The sequence below is a fragment of the Pseudopipra pipra genome, chromosome 4, assembly GCF_036250125.1.
Source record: "Pseudopipra pipra isolate bDixPip1 chromosome 4, bDixPip1.hap1, whole genome shotgun sequence".
Lineage (NCBI taxonomy): Eukaryota > Metazoa > Chordata > Aves > Passeriformes > Pipridae > Pseudopipra > Pseudopipra pipra.
Window position 1 is genome coordinate 14,081,719 of NC_087552.1, and position 18,017 is coordinate 14,099,735.

Genomic DNA, 18,017 nt, shown 5'->3' on the forward strand with positions numbered 1-18,017 from the left:
TCTATTGGGGAATGCGGACCAACAGAAATTGGTATCTTAAAGTTTCACAGTTGAGACCATGCATTTTTTTAGAAATGTGCTGCAGAAGTGCTGCAGAACTGCTTTCAGACAGTTTCTCCAGCTTGCAAAACATTCTTAGGCCAGTGGGAAGTGCATGGTTATATCTGCAGAGCACAGCTGATGTAAACCGATATACTGGCAGTTCTGAAGTACTCTTAACAAGGCCCAGAAAACTTGTAATTTATTTCTCCTCCCCTGCCCCAGTTCTAGCTTTCTTTTCTTTTACCTTAGAAGTGCATGAACAAGGAGAATTTTATGTGCTGAAAATAAACTTTGAGAAGGCCTATCTTTCCATCTCACCCCAATACTCTTTACCCTCTGGTTCAGTTACAGACTTTGCCCACTGCAATATGAGTGTCTTTGGAAGGAAACAGATATTATACTTCTCCTCTTTTACCAAATTCTGCCTGGTTTTCCTAAAAATACTAAGTTTTAAGACCCTTTAAGACTTCACTCCAGTGAAGTCCTAGCTATTTGCCATTGACTATTTTATCCTTTATTTATTCAGCAAGCTGTCCATCCATGATGCTCTAGATCAAGTTAGTGTATGTGACCAATTTGTTTATAGTCAGTTCTTGTGCAAAATTACACACTTTAAGGCCTACAGGCAATAGTCTCTGGGCTCTGGTAAGCTGTGCTAGGATGGAAACAGCTCATAAGGGCATCAGTCTTGAATCCTTCCTTTCTCTTTTTGTCTGCAGCCCGAGCCACCAACTTCTAATAAGTGGCAGCTCGACAACTGGCTGACCAAGGTGAACCCACCAGCAGTGCCAACAGAGAGTCTCAGTGAAATTGCCTGTGGGGATGGACATGAGGAGGGCAAGAAGCAGGAGCAGGGCTTCAGCAGCAATTCCTCCCATAGGCACGCTGAGCCAAGGGAGCCTCATCACAAGAGCCAAGTGGCCAGGGCTCCTCGGGACACTCATCTTCCAACAAAACGCAACTGCCAGAAGCCCCCTGTTCCCACCGAGGAGCCCTTGCCCAGACAGACTGTAGGTATCAAAAGGCCCAGCAAGCCCCTGGTGCATGAGGGGTCCAAGAGAGGCCTGAAGGTGGAGAGTGACCCTGGTCCTTTGGAGGTCAGAGACCAGCCTTCCAAGGACAAGCTGAAAGTCAAAAAAATAGTCAAGCCAAAATCCACTGACAGAAAAGACCTGAAGTCAGCACCTCAAGAGCCCTTTGAGAAGAGAAAGCACAAGGGCTCCCACCAGGCCAACACCAAATCCTTCTTGGACCCCAAGCTCATGGAAGATGCCCAGACATGCAATGCTCCCATTCCCCTTCCTCAAGGCCAGGGCACAACCCCAATCAGGACCAGCAGCCACAGGCCTCAGGATTTGCACAAGGAGAAACTGCCTTTGCCTCTTGGGGAGAAGTTGCTCTCACCAGTGAGGGACCCCCCAACCCTTCACCGCCTTGTGGTGAAAATAGATCTCCGTCACCTGGCAAAAGTCCCTCAGCCCCCCAGGAAAGACCGACACCAGAAGAGAACAGAGACCAAGGACCTCCCTGGTTCAAGAAAGCAGGACTTGAAGAGGAAAGCCACAGACACTCCTGAGGAGTCCCTTCAAAAGAGGAAGGTGAGAGGTGGAGAGGAAAGTGGGTTTGTACCAGGACCAAGGTGGTGTTTCAAAATCCCCTGTGGAATTTCCACTTCATACCTGTGATGATGGTTATAACGAGCCATTATGCTCCTCCTATAAAGCTGTTAACACACTTCTAAGGAGAATGTGGATCAAAACTGTCTGCAATTACTTGTTGGTTTCAAATCCCCTCCTGAGTGAATGAAAAACCCTGTCAGCTGTCTAACATGCTTTGGTATTTTAAAGTATTTTTTGCTGTGTTTTTTTTTTTAAATCCTAGTTTTCTCAGACAACAAAACCTCAGCCTTCCTTCGTTGGAGAAGCTTTCAGCAGCAGGCTATGTCAGCATATGGCTGACCAGCCCCCTGGCAGTGTTGGTGGGTTTCTCTGGCTTTCAACCCAAGCAAGAGCTTTGCAGGGCAGTGGTGCCCCCTCCCCATGCCACTCCATTAAAAGCAGTGCAGTTCCTGAAGCACATCCCGGTCTGTGCAGTCACCTGCACTATGCATTTAGTCTGTTTTGGGAGAGCACCCAGCCTGCAGTTTGTGGAGTGCCAAGAGAGAGAACTGACCCAGGACACTCTAGTCTGTGGTTTTCAGTTTTGCCCATGGGTGCACCTTCTGCTGCCTTGAGCCATGCAACCTCAGTCTGAGTAGTGTAGTCTTTTCCTGTGTGAAGTCATTTATTTCCATGAAGCAGTTGTGATTGCTTGCAGGAGGGATGAATTCTGCAGGTGGGAACTATGTTATTGCCAGAGGTGATGGCAATGGCCCTGTGCCTTTTGCTTTTCTGGAAATGCAGACTTTTAACTGGACCAGGCTTGCTCATGGTAACATCTGTCACAAAACCCTGCTTTGGATCTCGGCACTTGGATAAATAGGTAGAAAACTTGTTTGGTTTTCCCTGGAGCTGCTGTGATGCTTGTGGTGATGATGATGCTTTAGAGATGTAAGGGGCTTTCCAGAAACCCTTTTGCAGACTCCCTCAGCAATAACAGTCATTTTCCCTTGTATTACAGCCCTGTATTTAACTGAGCTGGTTGTTGCTCACAAGTGCTTTTGGAAAGTTGACTCCCAAAGGGAACTATGAATATACCTCCAGCCAGCTGCTTTAGCTGCACAAAGAGTTGGCTGCAGGCCCTTTGGTGAATGGGTATTCCCTGTGGATATTTCAGTGCCTGTCTACCTTTTTGCTCCCCAGAGAGCAGGTGGCTCAGCATGGGTGGGTGAATAACCATGGTTCCTGTGTGGGTTTCGTTTAGTTTTGTCATTTTCTGAATTTCCTGTGGTTGTGGGGGAGAATTGAGAAGAACAGGGAAATGGTGAAGAAATTTGAGAGACCCCAGCAGTTCCCTCTCTTGCAGAGCAGAGGGAGAAAGGAAAACAGGCAGTCAGTTTGTCACTTCTGTTGTCTAAAAAAACCAGGAGAGAAGCTATTTGATGTTAGGCCTGTCTTCCCTTGCAATCTCAGTGCCCAACTTCAGGAAAATGCACTTCAGAGTCTCACTGTCCATCCTGTCAGTGGGCATCAGGTATCCTCGGAGGCTCAGGCTTCACGGCAGCCAGCTGGGCCAGGTACAGCTGTCTTTCATGATAGTGTGGAGACCAACCTGAAAAACAATTTAAGGACATGATCTCAGTGCTGGAGCTTCGTCCTGAGCACACTGCCAGAGGTAGACTCTGTGTCACAGCACAACCCATTGAGTGACATAAGCCTGGATGTGTCCCAAACATGGGTATGGGTACAGGACAGGGAGAAGAACTCACTGAGAGCAGCCTGGCAAAGAGGGGGCTTGGGGGGTTTTGGTGGATGAGAAACTGGACATGACCCAGCAGTGTGGGCTTGCAGCCCGAAAAGCCAACCCTATCCTGGGCTGCATCAAAAGATGTGTGGTCAGCAGGTTGAGGGAGGTGATTCTGCTCCTCTACTCCACTCTGGAGAAACCCCCCCTTGAGTACCGCATCCGGTTCCGGGGTCTCCAGATTGTAACTGACTGTTTAAAAATTTCACCTATATCAGATTCTTATTAATAAAAACCAACCTCCCCTGCACATTTGGGGGATCTAACTCACGTGCAAGTGCCTTACCTTTGATTACTTTTGATTTTTTTGATTAGCAGCAACAGGTTTAGCAGTTCCATCCTTGCCACTACAAAACAATCAATCTATACAAGCAAAAGTAGATAAAATGCCATTTTAGGTTACTTGTCAGTGAGCCTGAAATCTATATCTGCTGCACTGTGGGTTTCTACTTTGTCGGTTCCGATATCTTGGTTTTTCTTTTTTTTTTTAACCAAAATCAATCAAACTTAGCTGTATTGGTCTGTACTTTATGTGAACTTTGAAAACTTGAGTGATTTTTTTTTTTTCCCCTTCCTGTTAGAGGGAAGAGAAGGAGGAGACTGATAGGAAGAAAAAGAAATCAGAAAAAGAAACAAAATCATTGCAGTCTTCAGCTAACAAAGACTCCAGTAAACTGAAGTGAGTATATGGTGGTGGGATGGCAAAAGAGGCATAAAGCTAAGTCTTTCTTTATAAGGTTAAAGCAAGGAAATGTATCTCTTGTCCTTCCGCTCATGATTTTGCTTCTAACATAATGTGTCTTCTGAAACTCAATCTGCTGTAGATTTGCCTTTACATCGTGGAAGCAACCACTAAAGAAAACAGGGAGCATTTCACTTCTCCGCTAAAATCATCTTGTTGTGTTTGTCTTTTTATTCTTTGTGACCCGACAGAAACATAACCAGCATGCCTTTTGAGTCCTGACTGTCTGGAGTTCCAGGTGGCCTTTGTGGCCAGGAATTTCTCATTTATCCCAGCACAGCATTTGCAGTGTTCTGGTAGATCTGCCAAAGCTTGCCCTGTAATTTGCATACCAGGGCACTGCCAGAATTTTGGCTAGGTCTTAGCTAGAGTGAATGCTTCCGAGAGCAGGTCTCCAACTGGGCAGTGTTCCCAAGAGGGAAGACTCATGCATCAGTCATGGGCTACTGCCTTCAATTCCTGCTTGCTTGTGGCTTGAATTTGAGGTGTTGGTTTGGATTGGTATGTAGTGCTGAGGTTTGTGTCCTGACAACAGGAGTAAACAACTTTTCTGCACAGAAAACACTGACATATCTGAAAGCACTGAAGCATTGGGACGAACATTTAGTTGGGTGAAGGGATATTTGAACTGTAGTATTAATTGAAGAGCTTTCATTCTGGGGTTTATTGCTCCTCTTTTTTGGTGAAAATGAGCACCTGTTATAGTTATGTTCTGGCTTTTGGAGTGGGAAGAATAGGATGCATTTTGGGGGAGACAGTGCACCGGATCACGTCAGGGTATGGTTCTGTGCTCTGTGCAGCATCAGCTGTGGCAAGGTAGAGAAGCTGGGGAGCATGTGTGCAGTAAGTAGGGACCCATGGGAAAAGTGAGTGCTGAAAGAGGGGAGAGGACTGTCCCATGCACAACAGAATCAGGCAAGATGTGCAACATCACACCTGAGCCCTCTCACTGGGTTTAACTTAATTTCCTCCTCTTCTGATGTTGCAGTCAATGAGCTGGGATTCACTGCTCAGTGTTTTCTTGGAAACTTTGAGAAGCTGAATAAAAATGATGTAACTGAGCAGTGGTGAAACAAAATTTGGAGCTATTTGTTGCTGCTTAGAGCTGCCCTGGTCATCCTAACTTCAGATGATAAGAAATCTAATATGCCTCTGTATTATTAAATGTGATAATCTGCCATTTAAAAGCAGAGCATTTTGAGTCTCCATTAGTTGAATCCTCTCAACTTTGTAGGTGTTGTCTAGTCGAGCTGGCAAGTCTTAGAGGAAGAACTCAGTTTAATTCTATCAAAGCACATAGCGAATCAAGTGTCAGGGTGAGTATCTCTGACCACAGAAGATACTGTCTACCAAAAGGGGGAGAGGAGGAGTGCTGCAGCTCATTTGCCTTGTTGGGTGATTTGTCCCAGGGATTTGAGTCGCCGTAATAACCCCCTCATTCAGTGAAAATGAATGAGGACTGTTTTGGAGGGATGCCTTTTTTTGCAACATCCTGGTATTCTGGTTGCATTTGCTCCAAGGACAAGTTCTGGGGCTTATTTTGAAAAGCAACTTATTTGTATGTTGATGGTAGGTGAAGCTTTGGTATCTAATACACAATGAAGTCCCTGAAGTTTCATTTTATGTTTGTTGGATTCTTTTTATTAACAAAACACCTCACACGTCCAGAGGAGTTTAAACAGAATTGGTACATGATGTAAATAAGTTTTTTAAAAATCTCTATGTATATGTACATCATATTCATGAATCTGCTTCCCATCTGCAGAGCATCAAAAGCTTCATTTGAAACCCAGAAGAAAGATATGTTGCTCCCAGCACTACCACCCACATCTACTGCACATCCTGCACCAAAGTCAACCAAGATGGCCCAAAAGAAACACAAAACCGACACTGATGATCTGCCTGCCACGGATAACCCTGCCAGGAACAAGAGCAACCACAAGGATCCTCTGTCTGCCAAGCACAGGAAAGTGGAGGGAAACCATACAGAACTGTCAAAGGGCATCAAAGTAGGTGTCCAGGGTAACCGGTGGGATCTTTCCTGCAAGCCGTGGGTGCTGTGTGATTCTCTTTAGAAACATACTCTAAGGATATGAAAAAGAAAGGAAGATAAACCAGCCACCAGAGAGAGCTCTTGGAAGCATATAGTGGCTATCTGTGACCTTATGTTGGTAGTCCAAAAGCCTGCTTGGTAACTTCTTTCTGACTTTCCATCATCTGTTTTCATCTCACCAGTGAAACACAGTGAGAAGAAGTGACCACGTAAACACCAAAGGCATAATTCTCATGTTTATGCTAGTCAAGGTTTCTGATTGTAGGCAACTGCAAATACAATATTGCTGGAAAAATAATGTGTGTTTATAAAAAGAAAGAGAGCATTACTTAAAAATAAGAAACAAGCAACCAGGGGTATTGACTGCAACCGAGGTATAATATTTTACAGCTTGTTTACAAAATTGTTCATGATCCTTACAGCTGGATCTTTGCATTTCTGGGTTATAAAATTCAATTACATGGCTATTGACTAGTGGCTTGGAGTGTGTGGTCTAGGATGATGTTGTGTCTGTGTTAAGCCAGACTGTGCATGCTGTATTAGCAGGCTTTTAACTGCTTTCTTTTTCCTGGCAATGTAGTCATTAATGGAGAATCAGCAATTGTTGTGTGGTTTAGTTGGAAATAAGTGTGAACAGATCTTACCCATTCCTGCCTTGGCTAGTGGCCCTGAAAAAAACAGCCTTATTGCTCTCCTAGCCCCTGTGCAAGGAAACCTGCTACTGAATTTTTCCATGCTTGGGAAAAGTCTGAATGGTGTTAAGTATTATGAGCAGTCAGGTCAGAAGCCAAGCTTCCATTTCCATTATTTGAGGGATTGCTGGGGAAGAAGGTGAGAGGGGGAGATCCTGGACAATAGTCTATGCCTGGGACAAATAAACATTTTCTCTTGAAATTTAGGAAAGCCAGGCATTGGAATTGGTTTAAGCATAACTTTTTAACCAGTTTTATCTCTGTGCTTTTTCAGGGATCTGCAAGGGATGACACAAAGCCTTTCCCAGTGCCTTTTTTGCCAAATGGTACCTCCAAGCCAAGAAGACCTCAACTCAAGTTTGAAAAGTAAGTTTTTGTTTTACACCCCTCATCTGTATTTCTCCAGACGTGAGACAAGGCAGGCCCTGCAGACACCCTTCTACTTTTTCATGAGCTCTTCTTTTGGGAGTAGAGAGAGAGAGGTGTGTGAGACCTACCCTGTACTGGCTTCTGGTGACTTGGAGTTACCCCACCCACCACAAAGCAAAGGTTTACAGCAAAGCAAAGGTTTACAACAGTTCTTGGTTTGAGGGAAGCTACTCTGGAAATTAGGTATCATCTCTCTTGTAAGTAGACAACTTGAATGCAAGGTCTTTTGGTCTCAGATGAGTGTGTGGTGCTGCCAAGTTTACTGTATGTTTCAATCAAAATGTATTTATGGGACTGTACTTGAGGAATGATGGATGACGTAACTACTATCTTTCCATAGGAATGAGAAAATAAATTTGCTCCCATAGCCTAACCTCTGGTGGTTTTTTATTTCTAAATATGAATTATCATTATTATTTCAACATGCATTTTTAAAGAAATTAATTTTCTCTGTGCAGACAACATTCATTTAGTAACTATCATAATTGGAATGTGTATTTGATCAGGCTGTAACAGGCTTAATAAAACAGAGTGTTTGGACCCATAGCATTCTCTAGATATGAAAGTAAAGCTGATAATTATCCTACCCTTCTTCTATTTGTTTCTCCTCTCTGTCCCCAATTCAGACAGCATTCAAAGGAATACTACTTCGAACAGGCCCAGAGGCTGAAGCACAAAGCTGATGCAATGGTAAGTCTTGGCCCTGTGCTAGAAACATTAACCAGCTCTTGCATCCAGACCCGGTACCTGTGTGCATGGGAATAACATTCACTGGCTAACATGACTTCCATACTCCACATTGGGCTATGTTCAAGTCATATGTTGGGAGGCTGTTTTATTTGCCAGATGTTCAGACATTTCTCCTTGGTGTAAACCCCTCTAAAGAACAGGATTCAGAACTGACATTGTCTGAGGTTAGCAGGCCTGTTTGTTTTTTTTTTTTTTTTGCAGAGTGATAAAATAGTCCCTGGAAGACAGATGGAACAGTTGGTTTTCAGATAGTTTAAAAAGTTGGAAAAGTCAGGACCCTGACAGTTATTGTGTTCCTAGTGACCAAGACTTTGAAGTTTCCTTGGCAGATCTAACTGGTTTTCTCTGTTCTGTGCAGTGTAACAGTGTGCATGGGTGAACATATTGTTTTGCTAATTATGACTCCATGAGATAATGTCCTTTTGCTACTTGCCATTTACCTGGGAAAATGAAGTGAGGGAATACTGAAGTGGGAAGGCCCCCTCTGCCTCTCAGAAGGCAAGCCTCCAAGACCAGACAATAAGATCTGAAAAAAATGAAGATAATAAATTACTTGAGGAAACCACTGAGCAAGAGGAAGAGATACAAATAGCCAGAGCAGGCAAAGGTGATGACTGGGATCACATGAGGGATTCTGCTGCGAACTCTCTAATTGTCATCCAGAGGCCAGACTGGGATCTTTTTCTTTCTTCAAAAGCTACCTAACCAGGGAGAAAAGAAGAATTCAAGTACACTTGAGAGAAGTGGGTTTGGTCTTGGACTAAAAATGAGTATTTTCTTCCCAATAGACTGACAAGACTGGAAAGGCCTTTCAGTACCTAGAGGCTGCCCTTTTGTTCATCGAATATGGGATTGCCTTAGAATCAGATGCACTAGAACCAAAATCAGCCTACAGCATACTCAGCGACACCATAGTTCTCATCAAGTAAGTGCCTTTCAAAGCATGATTGGAGGGGAAGGATTTGGTTTGGTAACATGTTTGGAGAGGAAGGATTTGTTGCATTGCTTGTTTGCAACTGTGACACCTCTGGATTCCCACCATGGAGTGGAGTTGGGGTTGCTGTATGTGCCTGAGGTACAGACCATCCAGAGGCCCCAGAGGCAAATCCATTGAAATGTTCCAGCATTGCTTATCAGAAGGTAGCACCACATCGCCCTCAGCATTTAAGCCAGGCAGCTGAGGTGCACCAGAGGACACTGGTTATGACAACTGAGGAGGTGAAGTAGTTTTTACTTTACCCAGATCTGCAGTTGCTTGTGCATGTGAGCTCAGTAGTATTTCAGTTTAAAAAGGAAAAACAACAGTATGTCATGTGGAAGAATGGTTTGTGCCCCAAAGATCTTGCAGCTTGATTGAAGGCAACTTTTCCTGGTTTCTCTGGGCCGCAGGCCTGTAGGTGGCCCACACAGGGCATCTACTTGTTGCCCCTTAATTTGTGTAAGAGGAGAGTGAGTCACACAGAGGGCCACATCTGTTCCTGCTGTATGGAAAACAAGGCATTTGGAGAGAGAGTCCTCTGCTCACACAAAAGTTCTTGGTGCCAGGACTAAGAACTCAGGGTAGGCTTCCAGGCTTTTGGACTGGTTTTTGAGGTAGTGGCATGCACTGTTTTTTCATAAACAGTGGGTCTTCAGAGCACACTGATGGCTGACAAGGTTCTGTTTATTTTGTCTCCTTAGATTCATTATGACATTGAAACCATTTGCAGACTCCTCAGTCTCTCCACATGGAAAAATCTTTGCTGTGTTACGGTGCGTAGCTGTTCTTTTTCTGTTCCTTTATGTTCTGTTTTGAGACTTGATAGAAAGACCCATTACTTTCAGTGATGAAGGAATGGCAGTTAGAGTTATGCAAGGTTAAAAAACACAATATAAAAAGTAGAATTAACTGAAACATCTCTAAAGTAAGCTGGAAGATCACAAGGGACCACGTGTAGAAGGCAGAGGCTTTAAAATTTGATCTGCTTGTAACTTGAGAGCGCATAAGGGCTTTCACCTAAGGTGAAAGAATGCAATTTGGCTGCCCATGTTTGAACCATGTAACTGAAGCTGTAGCTGGACATGGCTGAGACACTTCTGGGCGGGGGCTTACTCAGCCTTTGGCACCTCTGAGAGGCTGGGCACCTGTTTATATAAAAGAACAGACAGGGCTCTTCTTCGTTTCTTTCTTTCCCTTGTGATTTTTTTTTCACAAGTCTTTTTTTTAAGATGAGCAGAAGGAGGAGGAAATTTTGAGCTTTCTTGGCTTTTCAGTACAACTAAGGTATGCCAGCCTCTGTCTCACAAGGCTGATGACTGCTGAGCACAAGCAGTGACACTTGGGTGTGTTTCTGTTCACAGCATGCGCTGCCAGTCCATTCTGCACATGGCAATGTTTGGTTACAAAAAAGACACTGCAATGAGGTATTCCAGACTCCTGAACGACCACTTCAAGGTAGGGCACAGGTATTACTAAGCTGCCAGATGGATGGCTGTGGTAGTTCCTGATGTCGGCTGAACAGCCCCAAACTAACAAGACTTTTATTCCTTGCTGCAGAGTAATTTCAGAGTAATACAAGCACCTTCTCCGGGTTTTGCAAGGTAAGATTTAAAAACTTGTGTGGTGTCATGTGTCTGTGTTTTAATGATAATGAGTAAGAAAAAACTTTTCTGTGTCCTGTGGTAGTTGCACTTGGCAGAAAGCTACCAGGCTCCACATCTGTCCCCTCTATGCTCTGTGGCTGAGAGAGGGATGTTTGGACTTAAATAGTGGTGCTGATTCCAGTTACGTTTTTTGACCACCTTGCACAGTACAGTTCATAGGAAAGTAAATGTCCTCTTGAGAGCAGTGGTGGAAACCCTGTCATACCACTGACTAAAATTAGGTTGGTTGAAGTGGTGGGGTGATGTGATGAAGCCAGTCTGTGTCTGGAAGGCGAGAGGTTGACCACATTTAGCTTCCCTAGGCCTATAAATAAGTGTGTGTAGGCTGACCTGGCTGCTTTGAGTAGGTGTCAGAAAGCTCCAGCCTCCATGGAAGGGGAGCTTCAGCATGCCTGAAATGGAAAGCATTAGTTAAAAACGCTTGGATAATCTGGTGAAGACTTTCAAAAGCAGGTGTAGATTTTGGAAGGTGGATGAGTGGCCCTTTCTAATGCCTGGTCCCACATTTTCTTTTGTTGCGAGGAGTCCTTAGAGTACAAATCACTTCCAAAAACTTGGCCTTGCACTCGAAGGACAGTTACTTGTGCTGTAGCTGAACGCATCTCACTTTTCAACAGTCCACTCCATACTGCAGGCCTGGATGATACTGGATAGCTCCTGGCATAAGAAAGCCTTGTGGAAAGACTTTTAGCTCTGAAGTTGAATGTTCATGATGGTGTTTCTTTTCTGCTGCAGAAGCACAGGCTTGCCTTCTCCTCTTTCTCCAATACCCTCTCCTGCTGGTTCTGTGAGTTCTCAGCTGGGATCAAGTGATAGCAACAGCACTGGCCACAACGGCATTGGCAACGGCGTTGGCTCTACAGTCACTGTCTCCTCTCATATCTCAAGTGTCACCTCTTCCTATGTCAACATCACTTCCTATATTCTCCATGCATATGAAATTTGGGAAAAGGCTGATACACTGGCCAGAAAGAATAAGGGTAAGGTTTTTTTCCCTCTGTCTTTTCTGTCTCATGTGTTGTGGTTATGTGTACTTGCTTAAATCCTATCACTCAGTGCAGCAAGCATTAAATATGTTGAGTTAGACAGCCACAGCATATTGGCAGGTTATTGGCAGAGATACTTGATGGTGATATATTGGTGAGTGTTCCAATTAAAAGGTTGTTTTGGCATCCTCAAATGTCCAAGAGCTAAGGGATGAGGGTATCAAGTGCAGGAAACCAGCCAATTTGCTTCATGGTAACAGAAGAAACATAACAAAAAGTTGCCCTTCGGGCACTGAGCTTTTCTGAGTTGGTTCACTTTGTTTAAAAACATCTTTTTGGCCTATAGCCTTGTGTTTTAGTTTTTGTCAAACTTCCAGGTCGTTTTCTCTTGAAAATGGTTAAGCTGGCTTCTCTGCCTAGCAGAGAAGCTGAGCAGCCCTTAAATTTGAGTCCTTGCTGGGCACGTGCCCAGTATTTGCCAGTAGCAATTCCTAGAATTGCTGCTACTTTTTTTATCTTATGGGGTTTTTTTGTTAAAAATGTTGTATTGTCCTGTGGTGCAAGCCACAGGGTGGGTGGAATTCAGCCTGTAACCTGCCATCCCATGTGGCCTTTGCAGTGTCATTTTTCATAAAACACAAAGTTTTGTGAGCCACTGTGGGCAAAGAGATGCATTGCCATGACCTGTTGGGAGACTTGCAAAAGAAAATAAGCAGTGCCTAGCTGAATTGTTGTAAGGCTGTAAAAACCCCCTAAAACACTAATGAGGCAGTTGCTGAAATTCAAAAGGCACTGCAAGTCACCTTTAAATAAAGTAACCAGTTGTTGGCTGTCCTCTGAGCAAATCTATGCTCACAGCAGCAGTTCATGTGTAGTATGTTGGATTCTGTCATCAAAAGGCTGATAAAAGACTGTCACACAGAAGCAGCAGGGGATGCTGCTAGTAAGCCAGAGCAGTGAGTCACAGAGGAAAATGTGTGGGAGGGCAGCCTGAGCACAATGTTGCATTAATCAAGACTGAATTCAAAAGCTGCTCTGTGTGGCCAGTTCCAATGTAGGGGAATGATGACTGGAGTAGTGAATACTCTCAAGGGAGTGGATCTGTGCAGGAGACCAGTAAATACTCATGAGGGCTTGGTGGTTGTTGTCACTGTTCAGGAGGCATTTGAGAAGTGGAACTTGTTGATCTTCAGTGTAGTGTAGAGACATGAAGAGGTACAGAGAGTGAGAACATAAAACAAAAAAAAAAGGCCACATCCTTGCTTCTTTTGTGCAATTCATAGGGCATAAGAAGAGGAAGAAAGAGCAGTGACCTTCTGCTACCAAGATCCTTTAAACAGGGAAATCCTAAGTTAGTGAAAAACAGTTAGTTGTAACTGATGTCCGAGTCACTTGTGCAGAGCTGAAGCGCTTTCTGGTGGGTCCACAACCAGGACCCAGCTCCTTGCTGTAATTCAGAGCAGTGCTGTAACTGGTTGTTTAGTAAACAAATTTTTTTAAAACATGGATTTAGTAAACAGAAGCTTCTGTTCTCTGCTTCTGAATTGGCAAGTATTAAAATGAAAGTGTTGTGCACTCTGCTTCTGAACAGTTGCTTGCACAGCCAAGCAGCCTCAATCTTTGTGTGTCAAAAAGCAGAGCTGGGAATGAGTGGTTTCTGAAAAGGCAACACGATTGAGGCTGGAGAGACTGAGGGACTGGGGCAAGCCATGTCACTGGAAGGCTGGTCATACAGGAATGTCTTGGAAGGGTGACTGTAAAAGAATAGGTGTGAGAATTTTCCCTAACTTGTGGTCACCTGCACAGATGATCACCAGCACAGAGCAGGGCTTGCAGCTGGCCAGCACCTCATGGCAGGCTCAGATGTGCTGCAAGAACCTCCTCCTGCCTGTGCTAGAGGAGGAGCATGATGCCTGAAGTCGGTGACAGGATAGGAGGACTGTGGGATCTGCCTGGCATGCTCAGCTATAAGCAGTCCAAATCAGATGTATAGCCTGGCAAGCTACACAAATTGTTAAATCTGTTCAGTGGAGAAATCATGGTGTCTCCAAAGTTTGAGGATGAATGCAGAAAAGGGACCAGTCTGATGGCAGCTGTGTGTGCTTCTGGGTGTCACTCAGAAAGACACTCAAATTTGGCCTGTTTAAAATTTGGGGAAAGCTCGAAGCAGCGACTGTGGTGTGAACACCCAAACTTTTGTCCACCTACCATGGAGTCTCGATGTCCTTTAAAGACAGCGCATGAGGAGGTGGGTCAGTGTGCATGCAAGTGTGTTTTCCTCTTGTGTGCTCTTGTTACACTTCTCAGCCCTCCAACAGTGCTGAGCTGTCTGCATTAACACTGTTTAACTGGACTGGCCAACTGACCATGTGCTGCTACTGTTGCTCCTCACTGCTCTCCTCGCCTGTCAGACGTGCCTGTTGTATGAAACCAACCAAATGTTTTCTTTCTCCTTTCCTTTTTTTCCAGAGTTTTTTGCTGAACTCAGCAGAGCGACCTGTGCTCTGGCACTGACCAGTAGCCTGACTGACCTGGTACACTACATCAGACAGGGATTACAGTGGCTGAGACTGGAAGCAAATATGCCTTAACTGGTTCTCCAGGTGGTTAAATACCTTGAAGTTTTTTGCACTTTTGAAGCCTCAGAAACAGCCTCAGTTTAATTTTTTTTTATTATTATTCAATACAAGCACCTGCAAGGGAAAATATTTTAAATAAAGTTGGAAGTTATCTGGTTACACTGGAAAACCTTTGAACTGTGTTATTTTAGGGTAGCACTTTGCTGCCTTGAAAAAGAAGAGATGGAGGATGGCACCTTCCTTTAAAATGATGAAGTGCAATGAATTGTCTGAATGGCCCAATGTATTGATGGTCTTTAAACATTTCTATTACAAATAACCAGCAGGACAAGAGTTGCACATGATGCTGACAAGAAGGAAATCTGCCTCCAGAGGTGGTTATGCAACATCCCACAGCCTACAGCAGTTGTGTGCCCAGAAAACGTGCCAGAGAAGTTGTTTTTGCAAGCACGGATGCAATCTTTGGTGTCTTTGTTCCCCAGAGAGCAAGTAGCAACCTCATCAGCACTGGACAGCATTATGTTACAGTAAAAACAGCAGAAAGATCAGCTTTGCCTGCTTTCCAGCCTCACCCTCTTGCTTTTGTCAGCCAGCTGATGGAACTGGGAAACCCACTGCCTTCAGTGCTGCAAGTTTATTTTTTAAGTCATCGCTGCTTTGGTCCTCCTTGCTGTGTGCTCTCGTGCACATCCATGCCCATGGCACTTGAACTGTGTTACTACAGGTCTTGCTCAGTTTCAGCCTTGTAAGCCAAACATAGCTGGGGTGGCAAAATGACATGGTGTGGTTGGAACAGCTCTGCCTCTCTTCTGAGGAGTGTCACAATGAGGATTCATTGCTGGGTTGCTTTTTGTCATTTTGGGGGGTAGGGGTGCAAAGCTGCACTGGGTCAGTGTGATTGCTTGGACATTGTTTTGAGTCTGAGAGGTTCCATGGGGAGGAATTGGTTCTGATTAACGAGGGACTAAGAGGCTGAATGTGGAACATAAGACAAATTTTGCATGTGGATATTTACCTGCAACCATTGGGGGGCTCAATGAATATCTAAGAGCCGGATTTGGTACCAAAGCGAGTCTCCTTCATGTGGGACAGAACTCACATGCTCTTTCTCAGCCATGCTGTATGATGGGCCCAGTGACTTAGAAACCTGTCAAAGGAACACGAAAGGGAATAATTAGTGTTTGCAAGCATTTTTTCCTTGTCACGGTATCAGTGAAGGCAACATCCATGGCATTTGCGTGTTTAGTCAGGTGACACCCTTCTCTATCCAAAGATTTCTTGTTTTGTGACAGCAGCATCCTGCCATCCTCATATATGAGTGTGCCTTAGCCCTCTGGTGCCCTTTCACATCCCTCACCCTATCTCTGACAGACCTGTGGGAGTGGTGAAGAGAAAGATAGTATCTTAAAATAATTGTGTTTACAAGAAAAAATTCTCCCTTTTCCACATAATTTCACGATGGACAAACATTTCTGCACACATGCAGCAGTATGCCCTTTGTAAAATACCTGCTCATGTGTTTGAGGCTCATCAAAATGGGCAGTAAATAAATATCAGCAAAAGGTCTGCGTTTCCAAAAGTAGTTTCTGTAGAAATGGCCCATGCCACAGTGAAGCCTGGAGTCATCCCAGCTCTGGGAGGGGGTGGCTGCAGCTCTGCCCTGGTCTCGAGCACAAGGGAACTCTCTGGCAGCGCAGGACTGCTAGGATCATGGCTGGGTCTTCCCACACCCTGAAGAGACTGTCCTTTCATGTTCACTTTGTTAAAAGCCTTAGTACATTTCAGGGATGAGCTGTCCTAACAAATTGAAGGAAGGTCCGTGTCCCTCCTCCCCATTTTATCTATCGAACTTCGTTTGCACTCCTCCTCCCTGGAGCAGCAACTGCTTGGAGTGAGCCAGGGACAGAGAGAGGCTCAGCATTAACCATTTTGTTCTCAGGAAGCATGGGGATGGGCAGACAGCCTGAAGGCTAATGTGCACTTTGGAGCTCGATCCTAGACTAGTGGATCGATGCCGCCTTCTGACTTTGTCTTTAGACAAAGCTATTTCTAGGATCACCAGCTGAGGAGGAGGAAAGAAGAAAGAAAGCTTTATTGAACCTGAAAACCACTGTGGGAGCCTGCAAGAACTGTAGCAGAGTGTTAAGGGTAAGCATAAGGTGTAGCAGGGACACGGGTCTTCTGGTACTTTCATTTTGTGTGCACCCATGTCTCTCCCTGCTGTCAGGCCAAGTTCCCATTGGAGAGCCACTGGCTCACAACTTTCCCCCAGCCAGGAGAACCACCTGCCAGGACCCACTAGGCAGGCATGTGGCTGCCCCTGTCCTGTATCCAGCTCAGTGTGTGGTGCTCCAGGTCCTGTCCTCGCCTGTCCTGAGCTGCCCAGATAGGGATTATCTGTCGCCCTGCTCCTTGCAAAGCTCATGCGAGGGTGTCGGGCGAACAAAGCCAGTAAGAAGATGCCCAGAGAAGGTAGATGAATTCCTGATAATTGCTTCTTTCCAGCTGGGAAAAGACAGCACGTGCTGTGCTGCCCTGCAGAAGCGGTCGTACAAGGGCTACTCCCATTCCTAGGGCAAACTCCCCTGGGCTTTGCAGGAAATGAGGTCATGGGCAGTTCGTGTCACGGGTTTGTGGGGGGGCTACTCGGGGGCTCTTACTTCAAAAGCAATCTGTGGAAGCATCAGTACCAAGCTCCATAGCAGGGAGCTATGTTTTGTTTCAGGACACAGAGAAGACTGTTTAAATAATAGGTAATTTTTAAAAAGCCATCATATTTCAACCTTGAGCCAGGTCAGAGGCCTGCAAAGGGTTAGGAAAGATAATCATCATTTTCATCTGGGCCTATTCAGGCCTTTACAGAAAACAAACAAAAGCCAAACAGGAATAAATAAAAACACAAACCAAAACATAAGAGTGGAGGAAATAGCATTTGCCATTAAGAAGCAAACCATTAATCCAAGGAAAACCAGAGGTGATGGTTGAGTTGCAGAAGGAAAGGAGGCAGCTATGGTGGCAAAGAAGCATCATTTCCATGCAATATTTATTTAAAAGAAATAATAATACATGTGTTGGAATTGTCAAATGTTCTATTTTTAAGATGCCATTTATTTAATAGTTGAAAACCCCACTTACATGGAGATAGAGATCTCTTGAAAGTCAAAGTCTGACTGCAATGTCCTTGTTTTTGGTTTTGTCCTCTCCCCTCCCTCTTGGTTCCCATGATAAATCTGTACATCTTATTTTGGGGATGTGTGTCCCACTTGTATATAACCTTTTTCTGCCCTGTGTGTGATGGAGTTTCCAAGATGGTTGATGGTTGATTCATTCATATGGGGAAATAAACAATAAATGAATGTTTGTTATGAGGTGTTGCAAGACTCCTTGTGTTCTTCTTAGCTTCTTGTAGAGAAATTTGTCTCTGAATGACCTTAGTGTTTCCTTTCTGAATGAGGTTTAGGTATGAATCTGTTTCCAGTGCTGCCCTGTTTATTGCCCCTTGCCCTTTCCTTAATGACCAAAAATGAGTGCTCAGAGTAGCAGGAGGGTCACAACTCAGGACATCTGCCTCCTATCCTCCCAAAACTGATTCAGGGATGACTTTGCTGGGATGAGCTGCTGACAGCCAGCAGAGCGTGGCTCTGAGCACTCCCTGACAGGAAGATCCCATAAGTTAGTTTCAGACAATCAAACAAGTTA

General features: G+C 44.6%; 1 protein-coding gene across 3 annotated transcripts in view; it reads left to right on the top strand.

The window, feature by feature from the left end:
* The window catches only part of AFF1 (ALF transcription elongation factor 1), a 75,330-nt gene extending 57,644 nt beyond the window's left edge, over window positions 1-17,686 (top strand). For 2 of the 3 annotated variants that reach the window (XM_064651679.1, XM_064651681.1), the window contains exons 11-21: window positions 762-1,640; window positions 4,026-4,123; window positions 5,952-6,195; window positions 7,206-7,297; window positions 7,987-8,050; window positions 8,899-9,035; window positions 9,791-9,862; window positions 10,451-10,544; window positions 10,647-10,690; window positions 11,489-11,733; window positions 14,209-14,487. In XM_064651679.1, the coding sequence (XP_064507749.1) occupies window positions 762-1,640; window positions 4,026-4,123; window positions 5,952-6,195; window positions 7,206-7,297; window positions 7,987-8,050; window positions 8,899-9,035; window positions 9,791-9,862; window positions 10,451-10,544; window positions 10,647-10,690; window positions 11,489-11,733; window positions 14,209-14,330 (2,091 nt within the window). In that variant the 3' untranslated portion in view covers window positions 14,331-14,487. Of the gene's footprint in view, window positions 1-761; window positions 1,641-4,025; window positions 4,124-5,951; window positions 6,196-7,205; window positions 7,298-7,986; window positions 8,051-8,898; window positions 9,036-9,790; window positions 9,863-10,450; window positions 10,545-10,646; window positions 10,691-11,488; window positions 11,734-14,208 lie in introns of all 3 variants that reach the window. The other variant, XM_064651680.1, reaches the window with a different exon arrangement.
* The last annotated feature ends 331 nt before the right edge of the window (window positions 17,687-18,017 follow it).